Raw genomic sequence first — 16346 nt, 5'->3', positions numbered from 1 at the left:
TTAATAACAGGGGTATGAAATAATAACTAGCAAACACGAAAGAACTAACCTGACACAACAAACAAAAATGGTGGCGAGCTCAACTGGTTTATTGTGTGACGTCATTCTCCATTTAACAGACCAACAAACAGACTCTCAGCCATGTTACATGTTATTTCATTTTACCACAGCAAAAGAAGGCAATTTTTTTCCATTTAACATCAGTTTTTCCATTTAACACGCTTTAACACGTTAAACTAAAGATCATGAATATCCCTATTATAGACCACCATTATTTTCAAATGATGTTACTATCCACTAATATCTGTTTTTTTATCTGCACAGGTAATTTTTTTCAAAAAAGGATGGGTTTTATTATGTTTAATATACATACTGTAAATACTAATATAGAGTCCAGCTGATCTTTAAAATACCAATATTGAAAAGAAATTGAGGGAGGAAAGGGAAAACTGAAGGTTTGAGTAACCTTCTCATTAAACAAAAGAACATGAGACAGATAACAGAAAAATACTGTGGACTTATGGCACCAGTCAACATCAGACAGCACTTTACATGGCAAATGTACCAAACCTTTTTAATGATAAGGACAAGAATTCTCCTTCTAGCGAACATCTGACAAGGGAAAAATTCAGATGCCCAAGAATTTTATATGAAGCAATCATACAATTCACAAACATTTACGATAGTAAATAAATAAACAATAATACAGGATTGTAATTCAAAGAACAAACTGCCTTTCATGTAAATGCTATTGATTTCATCAAAACAACTAATATGTATTGAGTATAATATATAGATATTCCAATAGAAAAAACTTCAATATATCGAGGTGCAATGCTAAGTAAATTCAAAATATTTGTGAATTTGTTCTTCAATTTGGTAGAGGTAACTTTCAAGTTTAAGTTGATCATCCTTTTGTGGACAAAGGCCAATTTAATAATAAAAAGTTTTACATTTTTAGAATAATCATAATATAAATACTTACTCTGTCGCTGAAAGTTTCCTGACTTAAAAGGCTGAGAAACTCTACCTCTTCCCCGGGCAGGGCCTCGGCCTCTGGATGGACTAGCATTATGAACAGACGCTTCATCAATTTTTACTCTTCTCACTGAATGAGTGACAGACTTCTCAGTATCTTTCCTATCATGTTTATTATCTGACATTTTAACCGGTTCTTTTTTAACTGAATCTGGCTTATTTTCAGATTTATTTTCTTCTACAGCTGCTTTCATCACAGCATCTTTTCTGAAAATTTCGATAAATTTAAATAAAATAAAACATAAACATAAGCCAAAAGTTAATCCTGAAATTCTACAAAATTAAGTATTAATTAATTAGAAAAATAGTAAAAAAAAAATTAATAAATAATTATTTAACAAGAAATTAATCCCATAGCACTACAACACCTGCCGTTAAATAACTTTGATAATACCAGCTCTGTTATAGTATAATAAATCTTGGAACCAATCATAATAAAAAAAATCAAAAGCACAAGAGGGGTAAGGAAATAGTGATATTAGAAACAAAAATCACTTATACCATTGTTGTTACAAATGAGATATTTATCATTGCAATTTTTATAGGTAGATTTTTGTTCAAATCTATCTAGGTTCACTGAGCTGTTATTACAGACACCAAAATTTATGTACATTAGATGAAAATTAGTTTTTACAAACAAGTACCCTCCCACCCATGTTAGAATAGGCCGAAAACATTCAAATTATTTCTTCAAATTGTTAGTACAGAGGTCATCCACATCAGGACCCCCTAGACAACATCAGCAGACTGACTTGACTAGACTAGGTCCACTCATGAACAGAGCACAATAGGCTTAGAGCCCACTTATTCTGAAAGCTATATAATTGCTCCAGTCCTCTTTATGAGTGAGGAGAAGGTGAACAGAGTTTCAAGTATAAATGTCAAACATACAGGCTCTTTTCTGAGCAAAGGAGACTGATCTGGTCTTCTCCAGCTAAGGAAGCCTGGAGGATGTCAGGGGAACCACATAATTCCTATTTTTAATTTCTAGCTGGGTCATATAAAGGAAGACCAACAAAGAAGAAATACTGCAGAAAAAAATGTGACAGGGAGATAATTAATATAAATCAAATCTATTGATAGGACTCTTGAGTAAAATTAAAAATTTTACAACCATTTAGAATATTTAAACAAGCAACCATCACAGAATCTGTAATGAATTAGAATAAAAAAAATGACTTATTACTCTTATTATAAACTGAATATTACTTGGATTCAAGTTTATTATTATAACTTTCAATTTTAGTATAATTATTAAGATTCAACAACATCTTAAAATCAAGAATTGTCTTTAAAGTTAATGGAAAAAATCCCAGTTAAAGGATAAAACTATTAACAACTTACAGGTTTTTTCTTATTTATTTCACTCAAATCAATTGAAATATTTGTTTGTCCTATATGATGGAAAGAGTACAGAATACATAAATTAACCCTAACTCATGATCAAGATTTAAATTAAGTAATTAAAGAAGTATATGGCATGTCTACAGCCTGCAATACATGGATCAAAATCCAACTAGAGTAAGCACACCAGTTATTGACAGGTCAACCTTTGTTTTTGAATATTGTGAGTTTACTGCCAACAACCATTTCAAAATTGCATCAGTTTGAGGCTGAGGGTTTAGCATACAACAGGCCAATTTTGAAATAGTTGTTGAAAACCAACTCTAAATACTTAAAAACAAAGGTTGATCTGTCAATAACTGGTGCACTTACCCTAATCAAAACAGGTTCTTGGGATAAAATATCATAAAAAACAGTAATGAGATAAACCAGAAACACTGATAATTAATTATTTCTGAAATGAACAACTAAAAAATAGGTGAAAAACCTGTAACAGTTTTGGAAGAGAAAATATATAGAGTGTATTTTAATCTAAAACAGTTTATTTTTCAATTTCCTGCATAAAAAATGAATTAATAAGAATTAAGTTGTAATTACTGTGTATTTTATTTCTAAACGCACCTCCACTGTTCATCAACAATCAACTATAACTCCATTCTTGCATCATTTAATATAATTCAAATTTAAAATTTAAGGTTCAGGCACAATGAAAATTATTTTTTCCCATATCGATCTGGTGATATTTCAATAAGATACTGCATTATCTATAATATTCAGAATGTGATATACCTCAGAGAGTCAGTCTTGATCAGAGCGAGCAGCAATCCATTTGTACACTACAGAATTATCGTGCAGTTCGAGTGATCAGGACTGCCTTGTTTCGATAGATTATATTCTGTCATACATAGATAATGCAATACAATTAGACTGTTAGAAGGCAGCATGCAAAGATCACACGCTGTGTACCTAATCTTTTAAAATCACATTATTTCATCAAATATATATAAAAAAGATATTTATCTATAAATTTAAATTATTTAAATTATTAAAAAACTAAGCAATATATATCTGTATCACAACAACCCCAACAAGGGTTAGAGGTTCAGTACTTCGTAAGGAAGTACTGTTACTAGAACAACGGTTGTGCAAGGAGGCAATTGGGTTAGAATCATGCTCGACTGCCAGATTTTTCCCTAATTAAAGAAAACACTTTATGAAGCTGGGTGAACCCCGGAGGGCATCCGAACCCACGGATTGACTCACAGCTACAGTGATAGAATAAATATGTGGCACAGCCGGATTCGAACTCGGGTCCAAGGAGTTAGTAGTATAGTGCCTTACCACTGAGCCTTCACACGCACACACACATACACTACGGAGGTATATATAAATATTATTTAGATTTAGATTTGTAATATTTATGTATTTCATTGTAGCTTTGCTATATTCCCCTAAGTTATTCCATATTTATTCTTCTCATATCTAACATATGAGCAGTTAGGCCATACTGTAGAAAATAAATTTAGTTATGATTCAGTCAGTAGTTTCATTTTCAAGGGTCAAGATATTAAATATCTGCCTACATACTTCTTACGTTTTTTTCACTTTCAATGTTTCAACATTATTGAAAATATAAAGTTCAAATAAGTACTGCAGTGAATGTATTAAATAAAAAATACTAAACTTGATATTTTTTTTAACAATCTCAACACTTAAAATACATACTTATAATTGACATTGACACTAAAACAAAAATAACTTCACACATTTAAGTAATCTTAAAATACAAAGAAGATTGTCGGGGTTGCAGTCAAAAAAAGAACAAAATAGTAATCAACTATTTATTGTCTGACTTTTCGCCCCACTTAGTAGGGCTTTATCAGGGCTGTTCAAGACGATAGGCTAAACAGACATGTCTAGATGCTCTTTAGCCTATTGTCTTGAACAGCCCTGATGAAGCCCAACAAAGTGGGGTGAAAAGTCGGACAATAAATAGTTTATAACTATTTTGTTCTTTTTTGACCGCAACCCAGACCATCTTCTTCATATTTTAAATTGTACCGTCAACTATTTATACATTTATCTACAAATAAATTTGAATATTTCTTTTCTTTTTTCAGTAAGTAATAATAACTAAAATAATGGTTGAACTTACTCAGGTAGAGGTGGGAAATCTTCAACACTATTTCTAGAAGGTCGACCAAGACCGCGTCCTCTCCAAGAGCCCCTACTCTTAGCATAAGCTTCTTCTTCTTCCCACCGTCTTGTATATTTATTAGGGCCCCGCCTAAAGAGAAAAAATGGTTAGCTATCTAATATTACTGAAAGTATTGATAAGTAATAAGTTTTTGAAAACTTAAATTGTTGATTTTCAATAGCAAATACCTCAAAAATTATAACTGATATGAAATTCATTAAATAAATATTATCTGCTTTAATTTGAGATCAAAATCATTTATATAATATAACTCACTATATAGAACTTTACATATAATAACATTTCATATAAAAATAAGTGAAAGTAAAAAATGATATTTTTAAAAATATATCAGAAAGGAATACAGAAATACCTAGTAACATACAAATATCTTACCCATATCTCCTCCTCCGCCTAGCCTTTGGTGGTCCTTCCTCAAGCCTAATATCATACCCGTATTGTTCAATTAACTCCTCTCTTGATTTGGGTGACTGTAAACCATCATCATAGAGGTCATGACCCCAACGTTCTTTACTCTCAAAGGCTTTGGGAGTCAAATGTTTCTTACTACCATTTGAAGGTTCTTCACTGTAACAAAATACACAAGGATGTTTATACTGATTAGATAAATATGTTTAATGAAAAATACATATTGTTTTTTAAAACTAAACAAAGTTTATGTATCACGGTTTATACATCTTTGACAAACATAATACAAAAGTCAATAAATCAAAATTCTACAGGGAAAAAACAGTTTTGTTTTTTTTTAGGAAAAAAAAAAGAAAAGGATTTCTAAAACTAATTATTAAACACTAAAATGTACAGAATACAATTTAAGATTAATAAATCAAAATATTACTTACAATTTTTTTATAACCATATGTTCTACCTACCTAAATTACAAGTACTAACTCTTACAAGATTTGTGGAAAAATTGAACTTTTGGAAAAAATTTATGAAGGAAATTTGGGACAAGGTAAACTATAGTGGAAAATTCCAATAAAAAATTGATTTACATAAATGAATTTTTCTTTTTTAAATTTTTATTATATATAAAATGAAATGAAAAATATAGCTCACCCTTCAGATGTCCTATCATCGTGTTCATAAAAGTTTCCTTTTTTGGGGATGTATTGGGGGTCACGTTTATCTTCATCACGATCTAATTTTTTATCCTTTTTTTCACTCTAGATTACAGAAAACATCAATTAGTTACAATGATAAAAAAGATGTAATAACAATATTAATGATAAGTTTATTAAACAATTATTTTAAAATAGCATATAACAGGTATTTTTAATACAAGGAGTTCACTATGACAAACAGGTAAGAAGAAGGAAGGCAAAATTTGTGAGTTCGATTTATGGGCAATAACAAATACTGACTAGAATAATAAAATTTGGAGAAGTGTGACGAAAAAAATTGTTGAACACGAGAAGTGCCCAAAATTACATTTCTTTAGGAAATCAGTTTTTCTTTAAATTTAATTTTTCAAATCTATTCCTCTAATATAAGAATGTGTGTGCGTGTGTGTGTGTGTGTGCATGCACACATACATGTGCACATATGTACGTGTAACTGTAACAATGGTCAAAAATAATCTTCCACTTGTGCCCTACAGAAAGGGAAAAAGAGTATGACCAAAAAAAGAGATGATTGCAGGATTGAAATATAATTAATAAAAGGAAAGAGCAATATAATTCAGTTAATACCTTCAACATTTGAAGAAACTAAGAAAATATGATGGAATAAATAAATCACTAAAAATATTATCAGAGCTATTTCCATGTGTGAATGTCTTGGAGGTCAACTGAAATTTACATGTGAGGATTGTGTTAGATCTGATCAAGAAAATTTGAGTTTTAATGGGTTACAGTGGAAGAAGGAAAGTAGGAAAAGATTGTTAGTGTTATCACCATTGAATATTGAATTCATTAGGTTTTTTTATTACTAAGAGCACACACAACATAAACAATTGTTTGTATCTATATTACAACCTAATTGAAAATAGAACACTTGAAAGTTATGAAGGACTGAAGGTGTAAGGATTATGGGTTGTTATTGACAATGTAATTATAATTATCTCTTATAAAATATCCTAAGCAAAATTTAATAATTAAAAAAAAATTATTAAATACCATTAATGGTCAAAGAAATAATAATGGAAAAGCCAAACATGCCAACTCAAGGAGAAAGACTGGTTCAACAAATTAATAAACTGGCATCTATTTACATGTATCTATTCACAAAAAAGAAATGATTATATACATTATTTATAGAACAGGGAAAAAGATATGATGTGAAACAAAGAAAATGTAAATAAATGGAAAATAAAAAAAATAAATGGAAATATATTATAAATAAGTGTAATAAAAAAAGACTATAAATAAATGAAAGATAGTTACTATTAAAAGGATATAAAGACCTAATAGAAAAATGGTATGCAAAAGCCGATAGATAGGGATAGTGAAGAATGATCAAACAGATACTGCTAGTCAGCCTTACTGATAATTTTATGTAACTTAGACAATGCCCTTTCACAGCGGTGCGGGAATCTCCTTCACTCTTCAAGGAAAGACCGAGCAATAGAGCACTATTCACTGCTTGCGAATTTTAAGTCCCCATCCCCACCATTGCCTACTGTCACCTACATGTGGTGCCCCTCAGGGAGTCCGGTGGGACTTGTGGACGACAGAGGCAGGACCCAGTACTCAAGTGCTGAGTCTGGTAACAAAACCCAAGCTAGGTGGCGGCTTGAGCTGTGGGTGAATGGCAGAGGGTATCTAAAAATATACTGTCTTCTATCGACCACCTTGGGGCACCAGGCATACCCTATTGTATTTAATGCCCGCTGCAGAGAGAGAGGGTAGTACCTGCAGAGTAGTTTAAGCACCCCCATTCTCGTGGGAACAAAATGTCCACTGATTTAAAAAAAATATTATCTTCTCTCGCTCAGGAAGATTCGTCTTCCTCAGAAATTGTCAATCTTTCAGGTGTCTCAGACAATTCCACCACTCTGGACACCCTAGATGACTCCTCCATTGGTGCAATGTATACTACACTAACAAGGAGAAAGGACTACATGTCCTAGTGGAGAAATCAGATGAGGCTGACTCAGTTGCTCAACCAACTGTGGATCCCACCAAGGTAAGTCATAACACCACCTTGACTTTTAATACTAGCCTACCTGCTATTGGTGGTGACGTGGAGAAGGGCAAACTACTGCAACTTCGGTTGCACAACAGCCCGCCCATCTCGCTCCGAAACCCAGAGGAGGCGATTGAGGAGGAAGGTGAAAGACCGACATACAGCAGCTTTGTCTGGTGCGATAGCGCAGCTCCAAGGGTCTGTGACTGCAACTGCAAGGTTCCAACAGGAGCCAGCAGTGGAAGTTGCTGTTCCCGGGAGTCCTGCGCTTGAGCAAAGGCGGAGCTCACATGCGGTGGGGCCGCCCAGTTGGTCAGCTGCCGTAGCTGCAAGGCTCCCCTCAAGGCCGACAGCTGGGCCTGCTGCTCACGGGGGGAAAGCTCCAATACATATACCTCGCTCAAGTGTGATGGAACAGCCCCAGGGTACAGTGGCGAGAGCTGCAAGGTTCCCAACGGAGCCGGCAGTCAGACCTGCTGCACCTCGAGGGCAGGCACCGAAACACAGTGGCCTGGCCGTTGCAAAGGGGCTACCCCAGGACTCAGTGGCTGGAACTGCTGGGTTTTCCTCAAAACCAGCAGCAAAGGCGACTGAGCCTTAACGGCGGATTCCTGGTCGGGGACAGGCCTCAGAGAAGAGGTTCAGGAACACCCCTGGGACTTCTGCACCTGTTGTGAAGAAACCCAGAGGTATGGATAACAAGCCTAGGAGCTATGCCCTAATAATCAGGGGGTTTCATGTTGCGATTGTGCCTAGCAGCTACCCACAAACCCAATTTACTAAGGCACACTGCAGCGTGCTAAAGGAGGAAATAGTCAAACTCCTTGACACCTTGGACGAGTTTGAGGAGTTCCACCCACAGTTTATCGGTGCTGGCTACAGGATGGGTGGACTCGTTACCTACTATTGTCCCCAACATCGACATTGGAGAGGGATCACCCTTCGCACAGAAGACACCAACGAACTTCTTAAGGTGGCGAAGGTGGCTGTTTTCTTTCCCGGGTGTAGGCTGCCAGATGATGTCCTACTTAGGAGGATGTGGTTGCAAAACAGAGAAATCATAGGGATGTGCAGAATCCCGCGGTGCTCACAATCCCGCTTTCCAGCCTTGAGAGCTTGAAGGCAAAGCCATGCAGATCTTCTATGGCCTGCACATTTTGAACCTCAGGCACATTAAAAAGAAGACAGGGTCGGCCCATGGAAGTAGAATTTGAGGAGATGCCACCTCAGTCCGAAGCCTCTACAGGAAGTGGAGTAACCCACTTGCCATCACCAATCGCACTACCCTTGACGTTGGGACTGACCAGGGTAGTGGCCATCGCTGGGAGTGAGCCAAGGGGCCCAAAGCATACTGGGCCCGGAGGCAAACCCTTAATGACAGCCCGGCCCGAGGATTGGTCCTCGACTGCAGAGGTTTGATCTTGACCATGAAGCTGCTGTAGGTCAACTTGCATCACTGCATTGCTGCGTAAGGAGTATTGCAGCAATACATTAAAGGTAAGGACACTGACATTATCTTAATTCAAGAACCTTATCCCTATGATGGCAGACCCAAAGGTCTGGGAATGACTGGGTACAGAATTATCTCAGTGCCCATGCATACCAGGGCCTGCATTGTTTATAAAAGTAATTTAAAGCTGCTGCCTCTGGCAATTCTGTTCCTAGCAGCAGCTCAGGTCTCCCCACATAGAGACTCAGGAAGGGCAGACATCACGATTGCAGCAGGATATCTGCCCTATGATGACTCAAACCCCACGACTGAGCTGGAAAGGATCACGGGACGTGAGGAAAAACAGAACCTGGCTGCCCTGAACACTAATGTGCATCATGAGTTGTGGGGCAGATATCTAAGACCAACAAGAGAGGTGAGAAAATCTTGGATTTCATTATTAACTTTGATCTTGATATTTTTAACAGGGGCAGGAAGCCTACCTTCTGCAATAGGGTCAGGTCAGAAGTTATTGACATCACAATGGCGACACGCCACGTTAGTCGATACATAGTTAACTGATCAGATCGGCAGACTGTATCAAATGCCTTGACTCCACAATAACCTCAATAAATGACCAACAACTGAGATAGATCTGTGTACAATGAGTACAAACCGACCTTCTCTCTTTCTAGAAAAACTGAAGTCTTAAGCTAAGGAAACTAGCTGTGACAAAGCCAGTAAATTTTCCTACTTCAAACATACTAGGCTCCCTTTACATGTTTTTGGTGGTGCTGAAAATTAAATTAAAATCGATCTTATTATTCCGCCCCTTACCTATTAATTTATTTTAACTTATCACATTTCTAACATATTGGACTCCACTTACTACAAGTTTTTGGAAGTGCTGAAAATAAAAATTGAATTCATTTTATAATCAGGTACCACCTGATTTCCAATAATATTAGAGATTTTTATATATTTTCGGAGTTTCAAAGAATGAAAATTAAATCGATTTTATGATCGCGCACACTTGCCTATCAATTTATATTAACTTTTAGAATATATAAAATATTAGGTACTCTTTACTCAGGTTTTATCAGTCATCGATTAATTTTCACTTTTCGTATTTCTAACATATTGGGGCCTCTTAACATATTTTAGGAGGGACAGAAAATGAAAATAAAATCAATTTTATGATAGCATCGTTTCTTACTGATTTATTTAAAGTTTTTGTGTTTTTAACATACTGGGGTCTCTTTAAATGTTTTCAGAGGCTCTGAGAATGAAAATAAAATCTATTTTATGATAACACCCATGGGTATCTAATTATTTTAATTTTTAGAATTTATCAAATATTAGTGACTCTGTATATGTTTTCAGAGGTGCTGAAAATGTAAATAAAATCAATATCATGACCACTCCCTTGCATATCAATTTATTCTAACTTTTCATATATCTAACATATAGGGGTCTCCCTACATGTTTTCGAGGTACTGAATATGAAAATAAAATTTATTTGATGTATTATTATCGTACCCTATGTTATTATTTTAATTTTTAGGATTAATTTACTCTTAATGTTTTCAGAGGTGTTGCAAATAGAACCAATTTTATAATCATGCCCATGAGTATCTAATTATAATTAATTTTAATTTTTAGGATAAAGATATTAGGAAACCGAAAAAATTAGAAATCTAAACTCCAGCATGGCTTTTATAAATCTCATTTTCTGTACATCTAAAAAAATATAAAGATACCCTTATTATAATAGGGTTCCCCAATCTCATGTATAATACATTACTAATACCGAAATACTCAGTGAAATGAAAGGAATAAAAGAAAAAAAAAAACACCTTTTGCAACAGATAATTAAAGAATATTAAATAAACAGTAATATAATCAAGACAAAAGAAATGTAAACAAGATTAAATACATCAAAGGTGGAGAGAGTGAATAAATTTATCATGGAAATCTAAGTAATAGTACACCTCTTAAAGTAATTAATGATGAACCATATCATGACATAAAAATTTCATGGATATTTTGAAAACATAGTTAAACTACCATGTTTTTAAGATGTTTCCACTAAAAATAACATGCTATAAACTTACTTCTTGCCCATCTCCCTCTTCTCTCTCTATGGGTACTTCTTGACTAGCTCCACTGCTTACACTCCCAACATCACTGTCATCACCCTCATGATCACCAGTCATCTCATGATTTATGATCGGTGTCTCTTTCACTTCAGAATCTTGTAGTGAATCCTTAACAGTAACAAAAAATGAATGTATGCATAGCAAAATTCTTAAACCAGTTCATTAAATTACTCTGCTATAGTACAGTAATTATTATTAATTGTAATAATACCACATCATGTTTTCTAATAATAACAAAAACATAATAAACACTAAATATCAATAGCAGGTTCTTAAAATTTCATGTTATTCAAACTCTAAGTGAAGATTGGAAACTCTCTTTGAGCATCAACACTAAGAAGAGGTCCAATCTCAAATGCACTAAGTGTCGGTTTTGGGACACAAATCAACGCTGTGCTGCATCCCCACGTTTGTGATCATTTAGTGTTGTTTTAGAACTAACAAATAAATATTTGTGCTCTACATGTTTTAATCAATTAAAGAATTTTTCTAACCTTCAGATTTAATAATTAACTTTAATTTAAGATGGAATATTATAAAATCCTATCATTTAGGTGTGAATACTTTGTTTCAAATCTTGTCAATTAACTTTACCACAGCATAAATATAAATTTATAAAGACATTATATATATGGGTAATTAAATTCATAAATATCTGATAGAGATTCTAGAATGAAAGTTGAATTTATAGGTTATGTAGCACTATTTCTGTGAATTTTTATCATCTACCACCTACTTTACTGATATTTATGTTTCATTTCATTTATTTTTTTGAAAATAGATTAATTTGAGCATAACAGCTGAGAAAAGTTAAAAGAACAAAACGAGCATGTGAATACCAATGTTTAGTGGCTTCCTTTCTTTATTAATCATTTGTACAAGTCTAGGATTTGCAGCAATTGGCAAATTTGTAAATCCAACAAAAAAAAAAGATGACCAAATCAAGAATCTAATGAGTTAAAACGTATTACCTGTATGAACAACTCTGAAGATTGATTAATTCATAAACAATAAATGATTATTTGACAAATAACTAGCCCTAACTATCAGTGCAATTGAAAAAGAAAAGGAGTAAGAGCAAGAAACTACTAGTAAAAACCTCATTTAAATTCAATTAGGTGGGCCAGAAAACAGTGGAGGGCATGATACATTACAATTGTTTTGTTTTATTTGAGGGACACATTATGACATTAGTATAAAAAATACACTGTTTTCTATTCATTAATTTACCTAATCTTAGATAAAAACATTAGTAAATAATAAAAGGAAGGTGGTCTGGATGCGATCAAAAGGCAACTAAACTCAAAATTCATACAAAACTAATTATTAAGAGCCGATGTTTTGACCCATTCAGTAGGGCTTCATCAGAGGTTAAAACAATACAAACAACTAAAAATATGCGACAACTTATTGGAAGAATTGAATCAAAAAGATTAAATTTCCAATTTATAAATAATGGCATCAACAACTTAGTAGAAAATTATGAGACAAATTTTTAAATAAAATATCAGTAATGAATTATTGGCTAAATGGTAAAAGATTAAGTACTTATAATTCTTAATAGATAGAATGTAAACATACATCAATAACTTTCTCATGTTGGACAGCATCATGTTCTAAGGCTTCGTGTTCTACAGCTTCATGTTCTGGAGCTTCATGTTCTGGAGCTTCAATTTCTGGAGCTTCTTGTTCGGGAGATTCATTTTCTATCTCTTCATGCTCTGGAGCTTCAGATTCAATGCCTGATAACTCCAACTGATCAACATTGCTTTCACACTGACTGCTGCCCGCAATACTCAAATCAGTAGAAATAGTATCATTTTCATTTGATGTCTGGGACGATTCTTTTACAGGTTCTTCAATACCCATTGTGACAGTTGTTCCTAAACACAATATATTTATGTTTATCACTGATGCTTATTATAACCATGCATGATTAAAAAGATCATGATTATAAACAACCAAAAATAAAAATATTGATATGATAATTTAAAACTCACAAATTAACAATGAAATTGTCAGTAAACTAAAACCAGTAGAAAAACTATTTCACTTTGGTAAACACATGAAACACTTAACGACAGAGTTAAACAGCAATCACATCCCTCAATTAACACAACAAAATTGACTTAAAGAATTGGCTAGGAATTCGCTACCATGTTGGCACAGCAGTGTTACCATGTTTTTCATAGATTATTGCCCAATATATATTTGTTTGTTTTGTAACAAAAAAAAAACTTTTAAAAAAATCCCTTAATTATATGAAATTAATTATTTAAAAAACAAAAAACAATCATCATCTTAAAAGCCTGTAATTAATTAGCTCCCCCCCCCACTCCATCTTATTAAAAAATAATGAATTGCACCAGAATTGGAAATTAGACTTTTAACTTTTGGGATTTATAAAATATTAGGGTATAAGTTATCATTTATAAAAGGCCTAATAAAAGTAATTTTATTTTCATTTTAACACCACCTAAAACACATAACTGGACCCTACTATTTTATAGATTCTTAAAGCTAAAATAAATCAATAGGTAAGCGAGCTATCATAAAACGATTATATTTTCATTCTCTGGACCTCCGAAAACGTATAAAGAGACCCTAATGTGTTAGAAATAGTAAAAGTTAAAATAAATTGATATGCAAGCACGCCATCATGAAATCAATTCTATGTTGATTGATATGATTACTTTTTTACTGTATCGTTAAAAGTGTTTCATGTTGTTTCTAGATTGAATTAGATTTTTTTGACTGAATTTATTGAACAGACAATTTAATATTTAATTTGTGAGTTCTAAATTATTCATATCAATATTTTATATTTGGTTCATTATAATAATACTTTCATCATGCATGATTATAATAAGCATCAGTGATAAACATAAATATATTGAGTTTCGGAATTAATATCATAAAATGGGTATTAAAGAACCTGTAAAATAATCTTTCCAGACATCAAATGAAAAGGTTATGATTTCAACTGATTTGAGTAATGCGGGCAGCAGTCAGTGTGAAAGCAATGTTGATCAGTTGGAAGAATCAGGTATTGAATCTGAAGTGATAAAACATGAAGCTCCAGAACATCTATAAAAAACGAAGCCTTAGAACATGACGCTGTCCAACATGATAAAGTTATTGATGTATGTTTGCATTCTATTTCTTAAGAATTATAAACATTTAAACTGTTTTTAATTTAACCGATAAATGTCTTACTGTTCCTTTATTTTACTGCATCTTTAAAGTCTCAAATCAGTTTACTATATTTCTTTAATTACTGATAATGATTTACAATTAATCTTAACCGCGGCTCCTCCCTAGATTTTTTTTCCGACCTAACAAAAATACAAGACATTTTTTCTGAATTTTCTTTTTTATTTGTCAACATAGTCTCCTTGAAACTCTACAAACTTCTCCCAATAATGCTCCCATCTCTGTAACCCGTCCAAAAAGTACTCGGCGTTTTTCTCTGCAAAATAATTGTTCACGAAGGTGATTGCCTCTTCATTTGACGAAAATCTCTGTCCTCTAAGCGCAATTTTTAGATGAGGGAACAAAAAGAAGTCACTTGGGGCTAGATCTGGTAAGTAAGGCGGATGGTCAAGCAGTTAAAACCGTAATTCGTAGATTTTCGCCATGGCAACCGATGAGGTGTGAAACGGTGCGTTGTCTTGGTGAAACAGGATTTTATTTTTCTGCAAATTTGGCCGTTTTTCCGCAAGTTCTGCCTTCAGTTTGTCAAGTAATGATCCTTAGTATGCTCCTGTTATGGTTTTTCCTTTTTGAAGATAGCCGATTAAAATAACTCCATGGCTATCCCAAAAACCAGTTGCCATCACTTTCCCAGCTAAGAAAACAGTTTTTGATTTTTTTGGAGCCGGTTCCTCCTTTGCAGTCCACTGTTTGGACTGTATTTTTGTTTCGGACGTATAATGGTGTATCCAAGTGTCATCTACAGTAATTAATCGGCGCCAAAACTCGGATTTATTGCACCTAAACTGCGCCAACAGAGCGTTGGAATTGTCCATTCGAACACATTTTTGGTCTAACGTGAGCAAACACGGCACCCAATGTTCGGAAACTTTCTCATATCTAAATGCTGATTTAATATGTAACAAACATGTTCTTTTGACATGTTGATGAACTCTGCTATCTCTTTTACTTTAATTCGGCGGTCGTCTAGCACCATTTAGTGAACTTTGGCGATGTTTTCGTCTGTAGTTGCAGTTTTTGGACGCACCGAACGTTCATCATCTCCCAAGCTCTCACGGCCACGTTTAAATTCAGCTACCCAAAATTTTACTGTGGGAGATGATGGTGCAGAGTCCCCATACATAGAATGCAACTCATCTTTGATTTGCGTAGGCGTATTGCCTTTCAAAAACAAATATTTAATGACAGCTCGATGCTCGAATTTGTCTATTTTCACAAAAACACACATTAACTCACTCAAATGACTGTTACAAAAACACAGCCTCCAAATTGGTCGAAATTTTGGTGGGTAACTGTCAACAGATGAACAATGAAATTCACTTGCTTTTATTTACTCACTGTTTAATACTTCTTAAATCATGAATTATAGTTAATATTTTAGTTACAAGATATTAAGTTATATAATAACAATATTAATAATATGGAATAGTAATATTTGATTATAGTTAAATATTTTGTAACATATTATGTTTATATTTAGTTAGTTATAGTCTATTTGATTTGTTGGTTACTAGTACATAGTTAATATGTTTGTGCAAGGTAATTCTCTTTTTCTTTTTAATCTAATAATACCAACAGTAATTGTACATTCATATTTGATCTAGTAAGAATCCCTATCAAATAATATTTCAGAAATAGTCAATGGGTTTTTGACCACTAAAGAATGTGAGAAATAAAAAAATACATTATAGAATAATATAAATGAAAAAATAATAAATAACAACAAAGCGTTAATGGTTGGTTAAAACTAAAACAAACAAATATATAGGGAGATTATATAGAATAAACTGAATAATTCTACTACTATATAAATACATAA

General features: G+C 33.5%; 1 protein-coding gene across 1 annotated transcript in view; it reads right to left on the bottom strand.

Annotated features, from left to right (window-relative positions):
* Positions 1-13473, bottom strand: part of btz (barentsz) — a gene marked incomplete in the record, with an annotated part of 25197 nt that extends 11724 nt beyond the window's left edge. The window contains 7 exon segments of the mRNA XM_067053014.1: positions 986-1245; positions 4538-4669; positions 4976-5167; positions 5660-5766; positions 11270-11422; positions 12896-13197; positions 13315-13473. Of these exon segments, the coding sequence (XP_066909115.1) occupies positions 986-1245; positions 4538-4669; positions 4976-5167; positions 5660-5766; positions 11270-11422; positions 12896-13183 (1132 nt within the window).
* Positions 13474-16346: the final 2873 nt, after the last annotated feature.

This window comes from Halyomorpha halys, unplaced genomic scaffold, assembly GCF_000696795.3.
Source record: "Halyomorpha halys isolate HHAL.00 unplaced genomic scaffold, Hhal_1.1 Scaffold68.1, whole genome shotgun sequence".
Taxonomy (NCBI): Eukaryota; Metazoa; Arthropoda; class Insecta; order Hemiptera; family Pentatomidae; genus Halyomorpha; species Halyomorpha halys.
The sequence above is the reverse complement of the archived record's forward strand: the minus strand, read 5'-3'. Positions and strand labels throughout refer to the sequence as shown.